The 16,552-nt window shown below is 36.4% G+C and overlaps 2 protein-coding genes and 1 long non-coding RNA gene across 4 annotated transcripts in view; 1 reads left to right on the top strand and 2 right to left on the bottom strand.

Moving 5' to 3' along the window:
* The window catches only part of LENG1 (leukocyte receptor cluster member 1), a 151,222-nt gene extending 148,806 nt beyond the window's left edge, over positions 1-2,416 (top strand). Inside the window, exon 4 of the mRNA XM_053690728.1 lies at positions 2,158-2,416. Within this exon, the coding sequence (XP_053546703.1) occupies positions 2,158-2,359 (202 nt within the window). The 3' untranslated portion in view covers positions 2,360-2,416. The remainder of the gene's footprint in view (positions 1-2,157) is intronic.
* Positions 2,417-4,923: 2,507 nt separating this feature from the next.
* On the bottom strand, positions 4,924-5,787 carry LOC128638078 (uncharacterized). The gene is made up of 2 exons (XR_008399041.1): positions 5,726-5,787; positions 4,924-5,647 (listed from the first exon to the last, which is right to left on the bottom strand). It is a non-coding gene; the product is annotated as an uncharacterized LOC128638078 (long non-coding RNA).
* Positions 5,788-6,435: 648 nt separating this feature from the next.
* Positions 6,436-16,552, bottom strand: part of CNOT3 (CCR4-NOT transcription complex subunit 3) — a 181,024-nt gene continuing 170,907 nt past the window's right edge. For both annotated transcript variants that reach the window (XM_053690725.1, XM_053690726.1), the window contains exons 6-12: positions 14,792-14,897; positions 13,803-13,983; positions 13,617-13,713; positions 10,707-10,905; positions 10,113-10,245; positions 9,670-9,795; positions 6,436-7,198 (exon numbers count right to left, since the gene is read on the bottom strand). In XM_053690725.1, coding sequence (XP_053546700.1) covers positions 7,100-7,198; positions 9,670-9,795; positions 10,113-10,245; positions 10,707-10,905; positions 13,617-13,713; positions 13,803-13,983; positions 14,792-14,897 — 941 coding nt within the window. In that variant the 3' untranslated portion in view covers positions 6,436-7,099. The remainder of the gene's footprint in view (positions 7,199-9,669; positions 9,796-10,112; positions 10,246-10,706; positions 10,906-13,616; positions 13,714-13,802; positions 13,984-14,791; positions 14,898-16,552) is intronic.

The raw sequence follows: 16,552 nt of genomic DNA, 5'->3' as shown, positions 1-16,552 counted from the left end.
TGTCGACCGCCTTTATCAGCTCATCGAACCAGAAACATGCGGCTGTAGCGACAGGGACAATGCATGAAATTGGTTGTAGAAGGTAACCCTGCTGAACAAACATCTTTTTAAGCAAACCTTCTAATTTTTTATCCATAGGATCTTTGAAAGCACAACTATCCTCTATGGGTATAGTGGTGCGTTTGTTTAAAGTGGAAACCGCTCCCTCGACCTTGGGGACTGTCTGCCATAAGTCCTTTCTGGGGTCGACCATAGGAAACAATTTTTTAAATATGGGGGGAGGGACGAAAGGAATACCGGGCCTTTCCCATTCTTTATTAACAATGTCCGCCACCCGCTTGGGTATAGGAAAAGCTTCTGGGAGCCCCGGCACCTCTAGGAACTTGTCCATTTTACATAGTTTCTCTGGGATGACCAACTTGTCACAATCATCCAGAGTGGATAATACCTCCTTAAGCAAAATGCGGAGATGTTCCAACTTAAATTTAAATGCAATCACATCAGGTTCAGCTTGTTGAGAAATGTTCCCTGAATCAGTAATTTCTCCCTCAGACAAAACCTCCCTGGCCCCATCAGACTGAGTTAGGGGCCCTTCAGAAATATTAATATCAGCGTCGTCATGCTCTTCAGTATCTAAAACAGAGCAGTCGCGCTTACGCTGATAAGTGTTCATTTTGGCTAAAATGTTTTTGACAGAATTATCCATTACAGCCGTTAATTGTTGCATAGTAAGGAGTATTAGCGCGCTAGATGTACTAGGGGCCTCCTGAGTGGGCAAGACTCGTGTAGACGAAGGAGGGAATGATGCAGTACCATGCTTACTCCCCTCACTTGAGGAATCATCTTGGGCATCATTGTCATTGTCACATAAATCACATTTATTTAAATGAATAGGAATTCTGGCTTCCCCACATTCAGAACACAGTCAATCTGGTAGTTCAGACATGTTAAACAGGCATAAACTTGATAACAAGTACAAAAAACGTTTTAAAATAAAACCGTTACTGTCACTTTAAATTTTAAACTGAACACACTTTATTACTGCAAATGCGAAAAAACATGAAGGAATTGTTCAAAATTTACCAAATTTTCACCACAGTGTCTTAAAGCCTTAAAAGTATTGCACACCAAATTTGGAAGCTTTAACCCTTAAAACAACGGAACCGGAGCCGTTTTGAACTTTAACCCCTTTACAGTCCCTGGTATCTGCTTTGCTGAGACCCAACCAAGCCCCAAGGGGAATACGATACCAAATGACGCCTTCAGAAAGTCTTTTCTAAGTATCAAATCTCCTCTCACATGCGACTGCATGCCATGCCTCTCAAAAACAAGTGCGCAACACCGGCGCGAAAATGAGGCTCTGCCTATGCTTTGGGAAAGCCCCTAAAGAATAAGGTGTCTAAAACAGTGCCTGCCGATATTATTATATCAAAATACCCAGATAAAATGATTCCTCAAGGCTAAATATGTGTTAATAATCAATCGATTTAGCCCAAAAAAAGTCTACAGTCTTAATAAGCCCTTTTTGAAGCCCTTATTTACAATCGTAATAAACATGGCTTACCGGATCCCAGAGGGAAAATGACAGCTTCCAGCATTACATTGTCTTGTTAGAATGTGTCATACCTCAAGCAGCAAGAGACTGCTCACTGTTCCCCCAACTGAAGTTAATTGCTCTCAACAGTCCTGTGTGGAACAGCCATGGATTTTAGTGACGGTTGCTAAAATCATTTTCCTCATACAAACAGAAATCTTCATCTCTTTTCTGTTTCTGAGTAAATAGTACATACCAGCACTATTTCAAAATAACAAACTCTTGATTGAATAATAAAAACTACAGTTAAACACTAAAAAACTCTAAGCCATCTCCGTGGAGATGTTGCCTGTACAACGGCAAAGAGAATGACTGGGGTAGGCGGAGCCTAGGAGGGATCATGTGACCAGCTTTGCTGGGCTCTTTGCCATTTCCTGTTGGGGAAGAGAATATCCCACAAGTAAGGATGACGCCGTGGACCGGACACACCTATGTTGGAGAAAGTAAACTTGACAAAACAAAGCGCCAATAATCATAGCAAAATGCTTTTTAGTGATTTGTTTCATTCAGCAGACAGTTATTTAATTTTTCTTTAACATATATATTTTGTTCCTTCCATATAGACCACCCAAGAAATCTATTGAAGAGTTAAGAAATGAGCGGCTAAAGCGGGAGGCAGCAGAGAGAGCTCGGGCAGAAGCCTTGCTGTCTGGGAAAAAAGGTACACCTGCTACAGAAGAGATGGATGATAGAAAGCGACGTTACAATTCTCAGTTTAACCCACAACTGGCAAGAAAGCCTAAAGAGCGAGAGGAACTGCTGTGATTATGTACATTTTTGTATTTAAGCTGAAGTATAATAAAGTGACGATACATTATTTAACTGCATTTTGCAAATGTGTTTTTAAAGACTTTACACCCTTCCTTAGTTTCAATAAATAATGAAAAAGGCCTTGTTTATAAGCTTCACAATTTGTGGCCACTACTCCTAGACGCAATAAGAGCTTAAAAGGGACCTAAAACAAGTTGGGACAGACACACAGTTTAATATGTACTTTAATTACTTTACCTGCAAAATTATACTGCAGTGCCTCGCCACTAACACTTTCTTTTAAGTTTCCGAATTATACAGCTCTAACTCCCCCCACACATTTCCTTCTATGGCTGTATCTATATCTAACTTTGCTTTTGGTAGAATGCAGCCCTGTACAGTCATTATCTGCTGGAGCATGCCTAGAAGCAAATAAGTTGCTGTGGACTACAATGCCTGAGTTTCTGATGCTAAACACTGATAAGGGGGTGGATCAGATTTCTCCAGACATCATGGCTTTGTAAGTAATTTACCTTATTTTTGAAAATTATTTTAAAATACTTGCCAGCTATTGTTACTTTTTTTATGCAAACTATTTTTACTTAAAGGGACAGTCAACAGAATTGTTGTTGTTTTAAAAGGTAGATAATCCCTTAATTACCAATTCCACAGTTTTGCATAACCAACACAGTTATAATTATACATGTTTTACCTCTGTAAATACCTTGTATCTAAGCTTCAGCAGACTGCCCCCTTATTTCAGTTCTTTTGACAGACTTGCATTTTAGCCAATCAGAGCTGTCTCCATGGTAAATTCACGTGCATGAGCTCAATGTTATCTATATGAAACACGTGAACTAATGCCCTCTAGTGGTGAAAAACTATCAAAATGCATTTAGATTTGAGGCAGCCTTCAAGGTCTAAGAAATTAGCATATGAACCTCCTAGGTTTAGCTTTCAACTAAGAATACCAAGAGAACAAAGCAAAATTGGTGATAAAAGTAAATTGGAAAGTTGTTTCAAATTACATGCCCTATTTGAAACATGAAAGTTTTTTGGGGACTTGACTGTCCCTTTAGTCCTTTTAGGATATGCACAGATCAACATGTTTTATTGCACTTTAAAGTGACAGTCTAGAGCCAATACTTATTGTTACATACCAGACAAGCATCTTGCAATGGGTTCCACATCTATACACTTGTAAGTAGTGCCTAAAACTTTTAAATAATTGTTTAGTGGACAAAAATGTCCTCCAAGTTTTGCCCACAGCTGGCTTCTTGACCAGTTAGATGTTTTCTTGTATGACAGTTTAGCAGTGGACATTTAATGTTTTTCAGTTAGCTATTTCAAATTGCACATATCAGTGGGTGCAAGTATGAAAACTTATTCGCAAGTCAATTGTGATTGGAGAAACTTAAAGGGACACTGTACCCAAAATGTTTCTTTCGTGATTCAGATTGAGCATGAAATTTTAAGCAACTTTCTAATTTACTCCTATTATCAAATTTTCTTCATTCTCTTGGTATCTTTATTTGAAATGCAAGAATGTAAGTTTAGATGCCGGCCCATTTCTGGTGAACAACCTGGGTTGTCCTTGCTGATTGGTGGATAAATTCATCCACCAATAAAAAAGTGCTGTCCAGAGTGCTGAAACCAAAAAAGCTTAGATGCCTTCTTTTTCAAATAATGATAGCAAGAGAACGAAGAAAAATTGATAATAGGAGTAAATTAGAATGTTGCTTAAAATTGCATGCTCTTTCTGAATTACAAAAGAAAAAAATTGGGTACAGTGTCCCTTTACCATACCAAGTTATACACTTGCAGGATGCTTCTCTGGTATGCAACAATAAGTAATCAAAATTATGTCTTGGATCTAGACTGTCCCTTTAACTACATATTAAGGGTTTCATCCTGAAAATATAACATTAATGCATTTTATTTTAAAATACATCTAAAAATATTGTGCTTCTTTCGGCCAGGGAGGTTTGATTTTATACTGTTATCTACTTTTCTGTGAACCAGTGTTTTCCTCCCCAATCAGCAAGTGCTACCCAGGGTGCTGAACCAAAAATGTCTGGCTCTTTAAGAGACACTAAACACAAATTGTAAACTACATGATTATAAACCTTCATATCTAAGAATAATTTTGCAATGAAAACTGCAGCTTTATTTTGTCAAATGAGTATATTGCTTTATGTTTATTCTTTTCACTGATTTCCATGTCCCCCAGAACAGAAGAACCCTTGCTAACCAATCACAAACTAATATTTAGATATAGCACAAACTGGTGTAGCCTGCTTTCTTGCGATTTCCTTAAGGTGGTTAAGCACTGATTCAACTCTGTTACTATTGCAAAGAATGATTAGCCTGCTATGATTGTTGTTGCAAAACTGATAATCTACCTTTTAAAGTCATGTGACACCATAGCAGCTTTGGGAGAGAGGGAAAAGTAAATAAAAGCTTCCATAAATTGCTTTAAAGTATTAACCCTAGACTCACTGAGAGAAAGTCAAAAACACACTTTTTAGATGTGTTTTTTTTTAATAAAAAAAGGCTGCAAAATAAATAATGAATGTATATTGCAGTAATGAAACATTTTGTGTTGTTGAAATGTCAAATTTAATGGTTACATTCCCGATTTTGAAATAAAGGTACCAAGAGAACAAAAATTAATAGGTGTAAATAAGAAAGTTGATTAAAATTGCATGCTCTGTCTGAATCAAGAAAGTTTAATTTTGACTACACTATCTCTTTAATGTACCTAGTTAGAGCTCAGGCATGATTGGGTTTGAGATCCAGTGAGCTAAAACCAATTTGTCTAACCATTAAATTATAATACAGACCACACTGGCTTACCTGGAACATGTGAATGTTGCCATTCTAGAACTGGAAGTCCACTCGCCAGAATATGTAAGACTAGTATACAAAAAGGTACAAAAACTGCTTGTACCATCTGCATGAATATTAGTTGTTGGGTAGGGGTGATGCCTACCTGCAATGAAAGGGATGTTGCTGATTTGTCTATGTATCGAATGGCTATTGAGGCACAAACAAAGCAGTTTCCCCTAACATGTAAATGATAACATACAGTGTTTGCAGGATACCAAAAAACAAGACTGGCTGTTTCCCTTTGGAGTAAAATTTATAAGAATTCTTTATACGCATATTAGTTGTTGAGATGACCTGCTGGAATAAGACATAATTTAACTGTGGCAATCTATAAAACAAATAGGTTTCTCATTTAAAGGGATACTAAACCCACATTTTTCTTTCAGGATTTAGAAAGAGCATGTAATTTTAACCCTTTAAGGACACAGCTTTCAGTTTGCTCAATTGTTTTATGACGGAAAAATTCCGTCATATGTCCTTAAGAGGTTAAACAACTTTTTAATTTACTTCTATTTAATTTGCTTCATTCTCTTGCTATCCATTGCGAAAAAAGCATATCTAGATAGGCTCAGTGGCTGCACATAGATGCTTTGTGTGATTGGCTCACCCATGTGCATTGCTATTTCTCCAACAAAGGATATCTAAAGAATGAAGCAAATTAGATAATTGGAGTCAATTTAAAATGTTTAAAACTGTATTCTCTATCTGAATCACGAAAGAAAATGTTTGAGTTTAATGGCCTTTTAATCATGAGAGAGAAAAAAAAACAATTGCAAAGTAAGGATACAATCTTGCTGCAAATACATTATATAAATAACCACTTAAAATGTACTTGAATATTTACACTATATCCAGTTTTGTATTCATTAGGCATTCAGCCACATCTAAACCTTCTGTACAATTTTTTTTTATAAATATATATTTTTGACAAAATAAATAACTTCAGTGGGTGCTGTAGGTATAAACAAACTTTTAAGAAGAATATTGAGAAAAACTGTCCTGAGACTTCATTTGATAATAACATGCCTTACGCATACAACAGCCAGTGTTTTTAAGCCACTCATCCAGCGTTAAGGTTCTTAATTTTATTACACACACCCCACTATTCACGGCTGTTCTGTGAAGTAGTACTTAACATTCAAACTGTTGCACACAGCCAGAAAATAACAAAAGTCACATTAATATTCTTGCATGAGAAGACATCATATAAAACTATTTATTCATAAATATTTTCCAAAATGAAAATAGGTTACGAAAAATATTTTAAACCAGCTTTCCATACCATTAATTCCATCGGTACAGATAAGTATCGAGGAAGAGGAGGGGAAAAGGGCAAGGGGAAAAAAATAAAAATAAAACACTTTAAACTTTGATGCACTTGTTATCAAAACAAAAAGGATCCAGTATCTGCCAAAAGGACAAAAAAAATATAGAAAACAAAGTTTTTAAGGAGGAAAAAAATGGCAGCCAGTAGACACCCTTCTGGGTTAGAGACCAGATCTCCCTCCTGCAGAAACAGCCAGGAGGGTAACAACTTTTTCTTCCTCTTACAAAGACTTTTATGCACTTTTGTTCTTTAAGTTTACCCAAATACAAAAATTCACTGTCACGTCTTTTTAATCTTCTGCAGGAAGAGGCAGCACATGAGTCAAACCAGGTTTTTACGATCTCGATTCTCATCCTCTCTCCATCTCAATCCTATTTAAATTTAACTTTTTGTAACTGCATGCATTAAAGTGTTTGAATTTCCCCCCTTCTCCCAACTCCACTTGGGAATGGGGCATTGTAGATTCATCCACCCCTCCCCTCAATTTTCCTGGTTGCTGTTCGCCTGCATGAAACTGGAAGGCTGAAGTGTTAAACAGGTCATTGTAAGTCACGATCCTCCAGATAGCGGTATTCAAATGTGAATCCTTCTTTCTTCCTCTGGCCCCATTTCTCATAGTCAAAGTAAATGTATGTGCCCTGTAAAAAGAAGACACATATGACCTTTCTAAACTATATCTGGAACTAAATATTTCCTACTTTCATTTGCATGTTTCTAATAAAATTGAAAGTGTAAAATAAAGAATGTTAAATCAAGTACAGACAAAGAGCAGTTATAGTGTTAACTTTTAATAAAACATGCTTAAAATATTACATTAGTGCATTCTAAGTCTGAATTACTTGGGTCCCGATGACAAAATGGATGTGTAATACAAGCTCTGTACAACTAGGTCATGTAAGTTCAGACAGAATTTTAATTCAGTTAAAATAAGCACGATTCTCTAAAAGTTCATTCACATGAAGAAATTATACCATTTGTGACAGCGCTGTGATATCACAGTTCCTGGAATATAAACCGTATAAAATCTACATTTAAAAATTGTGTAAAGAATCTCCCCCGGATGCCAAAACAACAAGAATAAAGGGATATTATTGTTCCTTAAGCCATTGTCTATGTTTCGACTGGATACACTTTTATACAGCAATACACAATGTTCTGACATTTCATGTAAGTGTAAATCTAGCACATTTGGACACATAATTTGTATGCTTTCAAAACATGTTTAATTGCACATTTTATTCTAAAACTATAATCTTTTCAAGTAAAGTAGCAGGATTCTTGTGCTATTTGAAATTGGCCCATATAATTGGTAACCACGTAAACAATGCACAGCTTTAGCAGTAGTTATTTAGACTATTTACAAGATTTATGCTTATGTCATACTGTCAAATAGAGGCAATGTTTGGTTATATACCACCTTGTGCCTTTGTCTGCCAGCTTCAGTTTACACACAAGAAAACATCTCTTTCTGAACAGGTTTCTTCAAAGGGGGCATAAAACACTTTTTTTCCCCCATTCATTCATAGCACTGAGCATTTAATTTTAAGCAACTTTCCAGTTGACTTCTATTATCAAATTTTCTTCATTCTGCTGCTGCTGCTACCTAGGTATGCATTTCACCAAAGGACAACCAAAACATGAAGCAAATTAGATGATAGAAGTATAATACACCAGCAAGTTGTAATGTAGCATCTTTCAGATACAGCATCAAGGGGGGGGTCTTGCCTAGGTCTGCATGCAAAAGTTGTAATGAAATGAACTTTAGTCACCTTTAATTAAAGTCAAATTCTTTGGCAGAAGAGCTGACTGCAGCACAGCCTCGTTATTCTGATTAACAGGACAGTTTTGTATGGCATATTAGTGTAGGAGGATTCATAAAAGCTTTTATCCTTACCAAATAGAAAAAGCACAGCACACAGTTCATCCAATGGTAAAAGCCAACAGGTATAAATAAAAAAAAGTGTTGCAATATCGACTAACCAAATTCAGACCCAATACAGGAATAGAAGCCTAAAAATAGAACAAACCGTGTCTCTCTCTATATATAATTACACATACACCTAAAAAGAGACAGGAAATTCAACAGTTTTCATGATTCAAACAGAGCATGGGATTTTAAACAACTTTCCAATTTACTTATTATATCCAAGTTGCTTCATTCTCTTGGTATTTTTTTTAAAGGAGCAGCTATGCACTTATGGGAGCTATCTGAAGACGTAGTGAATCAATGAAAAGGGGCTTTTTTGTGCAGCCACCAATTAGCAGCTAGCTCCCAGTAATGCACTGCTGATCCTAAGCCTACCTATATATGCTTTTCAACTAAGGATAACAAGAGAATGAAGCAATTTGGATAATAGAAGTAATATGGAAAGTTGTTTAAAATCACATTCTGTCTGAATCATGAAAAACATTTTGGGTGTCATGTTCCTTTAAATAGTCATAATACTGCTTACTGGAAATGTAAAATACTTACCAAAATAAAATGCTTTTATATTGTGATTTTTAAATTGTCCATTAAAGCTCCTTGTACCACCTTATGAAGGGCACTGCTGCATGCTGCAGTTTCCTATGGTTCCTTGGACTGCAAAATGCTACACAGTGATTGCTTGGACCAGTGCAGGAGCTTTAAGGGGTTAATCTAAGTACTCTGCAGCTCCCAAGCAGTGCTTTATCTAGGTGTTTAAACACACCATTGCAAGGTCGCTAGGTTTAAAATGAAAAGCTTTAATAAATTTATCATGTCATTTTTCAGCTATAACGGCCTTTCAAAACTCATGTGAATATATAGGGAAAATGTGATACCGGTTGCTCTTACATTTGTCAAACTAGCGCAGGGATAAGCAAATAATAAGCTAGTGAAACACTGCATATAAATCTAGTGCACAGAGACTGCCATTCATTGCCGGCAAGAGTGGGCTATACACTCGGCAATGTGTAAAAAGGTCAGATTTTAACAATACACATTTCTAGAGCATTTAGTGTAAGAAACTGCATATGTATGAAATCCACGTGCACTCAATAGATTTATATGTTGACCTTAAATAGCTTACTTTTTACCATCACTTTAAGGAAAAACAACTAAAAATGAATCTAAAAAAAATACACAAACCTGCTCAAATTCATCTGTAATGGTTTTGGGCTCTTCATGTCTCTGAAACCACATCATATATTTGGTGTGAAACCTCCAGGACTGTTTCTTCAGCGCTTTGGCTGCTAAATACTGTGCTTTTGTGCCCTGTGAAACATTGGATAATGATTGAAAAAAATAAAGTATATTAGAGCTTGCCAGGAAAACATTATCTTTATTGCAAAGAGTAGGCAAAATGTTGCACACATTATCCCTGTAAGGTTTTTCCAGTTTGAGCACATATACATCTATCAAAAGGAATTCACGTATTTGCTAAATTACAAGCATATTCATAAAATTGTACATATATTTTAAGATTTAACTCAGAAAGACTATATAAAATAAGTATATCATCTAAATAGAAACTATTGAATTACAAAACAGGGAGACAAACATGCTTAACAAAAAAACCATTCAGATCATACCTCCAAATAGTAGAAGATAAAGAATAAGGTCTCTGTGGAAAGACGCTGATAGAATTCTACTGTGTCCGAATGAGGAGGGGGCATCTGATGATGATATGGGGGTGTTGGGCATGGATTTCGTGGGAGGTACTGCCTATTGAGAGAATTAGAAAGATTATAAAAATCATTCATAGGCTAACTTTTGTAACACTTATATAAAAACTATGGTATGGCATTTAATAATGTTTTTTAAATTTGAACCTCTTCCTGCCGGTAATTTTTTAAGTTCCAATGTAAACAAACAAGTAAAAAATTGAAATCACACTAGGCACGCCCTCCAGCCCGCAATCCCAGTTAGGAAGCCGTTATGGCTTCAGTACAGCCAAACGGCTATGATGTGCCATGCTGTCCTAACAGCGCTAAAGCCCAGGGCGGTTACGACGGCATGGAACGTAATAACGGCGTGAAGTGGTTAAAGAATTAAATACAAAAACTGGCATGAATAGGTTGATAAAAATTTAACATTGTATAAAGTAATAGCTTTTTCTTAATTTAAGAGCAAAACATTCCATTCACTAGAAACAACCACTGTGCACAAGGATATTTTCAACTCACCGTATTCTTTCAGAGTCAGACGGATGGGGCATATGATGCCATGCTGCTTCTTCCATTGCTTGCTGGTAAAGCTGATCTGTAGTGAGGGGAACAGGACCCAAAGGACATACACCCAATGACAGGGGGATGTTCACTTCAGAGAGCTGCGTTGGAGGCTGACTGGCAGGGGGCTGTGTTGTGGTTGTAGTGATTAGAATTTCTAGACAGGAGGAGAACACATACATGTATGATGATTAGAAGCAAAAGTAACTGGAAAATTAAGAACCCACTAAGTCAAACAATGGTCTTCGAATGGTTCTACTTTGCCTTTATTACACAAAGCAATATAGCTCAAATAGCCAACTACATCATTCATTTTACATTGCACCGCAAAAGGCATCAATCAACACTTGTGAAAGGGACAGGTTTCCCCCTTAATGTGATTACAATGACTTGTTATAACAGCTGCAGAATTTAAAATGTATAAGGAATTATTTGTATATGAAATAGCTGCCTCTGCTAATTAAAACCACAACCCAATGAATAATGGGCTGAACTTGCAGGGAAAGCAGACAGCTTCTCGCTATATATTTACACAAAAACATCTTATCAATCTATACACAGTGAGACCAATACTTAGAGTACAGAGGAAAATTTACCTTTTGGTATCTTTCTGGACCCCCGTGTACGTGTAATTTTAAAAATTATATTAGTTGCTTAAATATTGAAAAAATAAGGGTAAAGTTAATGTTCCTAAAGCAGTGGGCGCCGCCATATTGTAACTTAGGTTACACAGAGGCCAATTAAGAATGGTTATACATGACTGTAGAATATAGCTGTCTCTGCACTTCTATGTTTAACATGAATTTGAAAGCCCACAATATTCAGAAATAAAATACAGGAAAGGAGAACAAAATAAATAATGAAAGTATATTGCAAAGTTGTTTTATTACATGTTATTAAAAATTTTATATATTTTGAGGTGCTTAATGTCCCTTTAATTCTCAACATTTTCAGTATAGGAGATAAAACAGGCAAAATCAGATATTTCAAATGGCATAATAATCAGTAAATTATCTATTTGTAAACCAGTTAATCTGCTCCATCAACGAAAACGCATAATTGGGAACACATTAAAGAAGAGAAAATATTACAGTAAAGTGTTCCTTTAAGAAAGGGAGGGAGATAATGGCAAGATAGCAAAAAGTGTTAAAGGGACATACTCATATTAAAATCACTTGAAAGTGATGCAGTATAGCTGTAAAAAGCTGACAGGAAAATATCACCTGAGCATCTCTATGTAAAAAAGGAAGATATTTTACCTCACAGTTTCCTCAGCTCAGCAGAGCAAGTTCTGTGTAAAAAGTTATACTTTAGCTGCAGGTTAAAAAAAAGAAAAAAGGGAAGAAATAAACAGCAGCCAATCAGCATCAGCAGTGCTGAGGTCATTAACTCTTTTACTGTGATCTCATGAGATTTCACTTAACTCATGAGATTTCATAGTAAACTCCCGTAATCTGAATAGGGAAATAACCTGAGTGTGCACAAGGCTTATCGATTTGCTGCTTAAAGCTCTTTACAATGGGGTGAGGTAAAATATCTTTCTTTTTTTACATAGAGATGTTCAGGTGATATTTTCTAGTCGGCTTTTTACAGCTACGCTGCATCCACTTTTAAGTGTTTCAACATTTGGGTATCATGGCCCTTTAATGGTAACAATCCAATGCTCCTCTTGTTTATCACAGCCAAAACAGAATGATTGGCTTTATATATTTTTCATTGTACAACAGAAAAAAGCTGCTATCTAATGATGCAGTCTGAAGCCAGCATGCAAGTAATCAACCTTGCCTACTGGGCCTGTGCAATACACACCTCTCTCTGCAATGAGATGAACCATATCAGTCAGAGATGTCATTACATTTTCATATTAAAGTGCCCAACCTTTTCACAAAAAGCTACAATTCATGTGTTCCCCACTGGCACAGCCTGTAATTAACATTCTACAAAACAATATTTACACAAATGTTGGTATAAATGTTTGAACAACCATCAAACGAGCATTGGTTTTCCTTGATATATCTCCATCAGTGCAATAAAGCAAGGGGATGTGTGTGTGTTTGAGCCATAGTATTAAGTAGGATTATGTATAACACACACTATCATATTTTAAGGGACATTTTCATTTTATATTACTATTTCAAAGTGTTTAAACTACATATATAAAAACAAAAACTCAGCAATATAGTCCATTCTGAAATTGTGAGCTTTTCAGTTCCAGTTAGAATTGGAAGTGCAGAACACTTATATTCTACATGGCCATTGGCTGCACACTCTAGTGACTTAGTTATAACTGTCCCTAATTAGCCACAGCAGAGAAGGTAACTTAAGTTACAACATGACAGCTCCCATTGTTTATAAACATTACAACTTTACACTTATTTTGTCAATATTTAAACAGCTAATTAAACTTTATAAAAAGCTTTTCTTTGAATGTATCATTCTATCTAGCATTTATTTAGTGTTTAATGTCCCTTTACATAACTGTGACCCTAAGGCCTTTTGCAGAGCCACCATGCAGCAAGTCAGTGCTTATCAGGTACTACCCGTTTTCCCAACCAACACTACTAATACCCAGTTGCACCAGAGTACTTTTATATTCAACTGGCACAACTGTGTCCAGTGTGTAACACAAAATGTACGAATCTACACTTATAACAATCTGCTCATCTAAAGTTTGTTTATACTGAAATATAGAATGGTGCTTGAACAGAACTTTTGACTAGATTGGACAACCAGAGCATATCAAATGAAATATAACAGTTTCCCAGTTTTCTTTTGTTCTAATCCATCTACTTAAATATGTTAAACCGAGTAGCATCCATACATAAAAATACATTCTGTATATGTGTACGCTGATCTGCAACAACTTACCACGTTCCGCCAGAATGTTGGGGACTGGGTCTTCTAAGCTTGACCCAATAGCTGCTCGTTCTGCCATGGATTTCAGCGTGCTTAATGGCTCTAGTGGCTAAATGATAAGATTGTAAGAGTAGAAGATGCATAAAGAACTAGTTTATTGTGCGTGCGTAAATGTTTAGAAAATGCTATCAGTTTTACCTTAATCTCTGGTGTAGAGGTGAATTGAGGTGGTCCGTTGAGTAGCGGCTGACTGGGTTTTGGATCACTGAAGCTCGGTGTGGGTGAGCTAGGAGGATTTATAGTTAAGGGCAATAATAAACTGGATCCAGTGCTTGCACTACTACTGCTGGCTGGCTGGGAGGCACTGCTGGTTTCCTTCCTAGATTTAAAGAGAGAAGACAAACTTACACATGTAAATCTATTCTTCATTACTGGTTAGACAGCTACAGAACACAGATCCATGATTGACTACAGCAGGTGAATGTAGGAAGACTTAAAAACATCTGCCAAACAATGCTGCATTGAAAAACTGTGTGAGTGACAAACTTAGGGCCTTTATGGTTTGAGTAAAGAAAATGTAACTTGAAAACGGCAAGTTTGCTTGTTCATTCATTTCTCTCTAATTATCAAGTTAAACATTTATAGCAGAAATATAACATTGTTCCCATTTTTATTCCATGTAAAAGGAACACAGCTGCCACAGGAAGCAAATCCGAAAGTGCCCATAAGGGACAAGATATCCGGTCTCAGAGTTTCCCCAGATACAGACATTATGCATTATATCTGAAGACCATAAACGATAGCTCACATCATTATTGTACATGTTTAGAGCTTGTAACTTTATTTAGCAAATGCACACTGTTTTTCTATCTTGTATGTGAAAGAATTGCAGTATAACATGTACAAAAGTGTGACAGACAATAAGCTGAGTTACAACAAATACTTAGGTATCTGTTCCACACCAATTGACAATACTTAAGAAAATGTTGGTTTTATTATACAGTGCACTAAAGCTATGAGAACAATAATTTAGCTTGCACTAAAGGGACAAAAACTACATGCCACATGGATCTTGTATTCACCTGCTTTGGCATCACATGAAGTCACAGTATAGTGTGTGCTTTTACAAGAGGCAGAAAGAGCATAGAGAGTGTTGCTATTGTGTTTGCATACAGATTCTTACTCACGCGGTGCTAGTTGGTGGGTTGTGAACCACAGATTGGCTTGATAGAGACTGGTTACTATTACTCAGTGCAGAGTCTGTGGAGTTGTCCGCAACAACAGAGCTGTAACCTGTTGGCACAGGGTAAATGTAACAGATAGGAAGACTACATTTTCTCCTCACTTAAGGAACTACTGCATGCAAGAACCCCATCCAGACTGTCTGAAACTGTGCTGCTCATTAAGCAGACTATTTAAACCTGTTACAATAGGGCGTGGCCACCCTCACTCTCTGAACAAGTTAAAGGTAAAAACAGGGAAAATGTCCTCAGTTCAGAAGGACTTAAAGGGACAGTGTACAGTAAAATGTTTTTTCTCTTACTATGCTGCCAATTACTTTTTTTTACCAGTTGCAGAGTATAACATTTATGAGAATTTGCTTTTTAAGGTTTGTGTATATGAATTAGCTGTTTTTGTGATTTTAAGCCACAACCTAATCAAATGGTTGAGCTTGTAGGTATAATCAGATCTAATTACTTTATCACATTGTGTACATATACATGCTTATTTATCTTATATCTGTCTGTAAACCAATCACCAATATATGGAGAGAACAATAGAAATTTTTAATTACTTTATCTCTTATATACCCCGCTGGGAGTGTAATTTCTTTAAGCGCTCCCTAAAGACTCTACTGTTCTTTATACCGTTTCCTCTCCTCCGTTGCTACCCCGAACACCCCTAGCATGTAAGCCTAAGAGCCATGCTGTTTGTAGATCACCTTCTTTAGAGCGGACTACAACAGTGCGACTCTTGGCAGGGCCCTCTACCCATCTGATCCCTATAAATGTTTCCTTGTATTCCTCCTGTTTATAGCGCTGCAGAATCTGTTGGTGCTCTACAAATAACCAACAATAATAATAATAATAATTGGAAACACATTAAAGGAATAACAATTTTATAGTTTACTGTCCCTTTAAGTTGGCTGCTTTGCCATCATAGTGTAGAAATGACTAAATGTCAAATTATTTAGTCTAGATTTTAAATGATTTGAACCCACAATACATTTTGTATAAAAAAAAAAGCCTAAAGCTTAGGGATTTTTTTTATTTTTTTTTTAACAAAAACACATAGGTAAAAATTATTTTCTGCTTTGCAACATGCTAATTCTGCTTGGAAAACCCAACACACAGACATGATGGGGGTTTGACAATTTTATTTCTATACACAGACACCCCCCCCCCCTACACACACACAGTAAGCCGCAATGATTTAACCCCTTACTTGCCAGTAACACTGATTTAAAGGGATACTAAAATCTTTCTCATGATTCAGATAGAGTATGCAATTTTAAGCAGCTTTCTAATTTACTCCTATTACACTTTTTCGTTCTCTTGCTATCTTTATTTGAAAAGCAGGAATCTAAAGCTCAGGAGCTGGCCCATTTTTGGTTCGGCACCTGGGTAGCGCTTGCTGATTGGTGGCTAAATGTAACCACCAATAAACCAGCGCTATCCAGGCTGCTGAACCTAAAATGGTCCGGCTCCTAAGTTTTACATTCCTGCTTTTCAAACAAATAGCAAGAGAATGGAGAAAAATTAATAGGAGTAAATTAGAAAGTTGCTTAAAAATGCATGCTCTATGTGAATCATGAAGAGAAAAAAAAATAAATGAGTTTAGTGTCCCTTTAATGTAATAATTTGGCAATAGTAACATTTATTTAGCTTTACTTGCCAGTAACACAAAACTAGCTATGCTGCATACTGGGGGGGGGGGGGGGGGGGGGG

The sequence above is a fragment of the Bombina bombina genome, chromosome 8 (assembly GCF_027579735.1).
Source record: "Bombina bombina isolate aBomBom1 chromosome 8, aBomBom1.pri, whole genome shotgun sequence".
Taxonomy (NCBI): domain Eukaryota; kingdom Metazoa; phylum Chordata; class Amphibia; order Anura; family Bombinatoridae; genus Bombina; species Bombina bombina.
The sequence above is the reverse complement of the archived record's forward strand: the minus strand, read 5'-3'. Positions and strand labels throughout refer to the sequence as shown.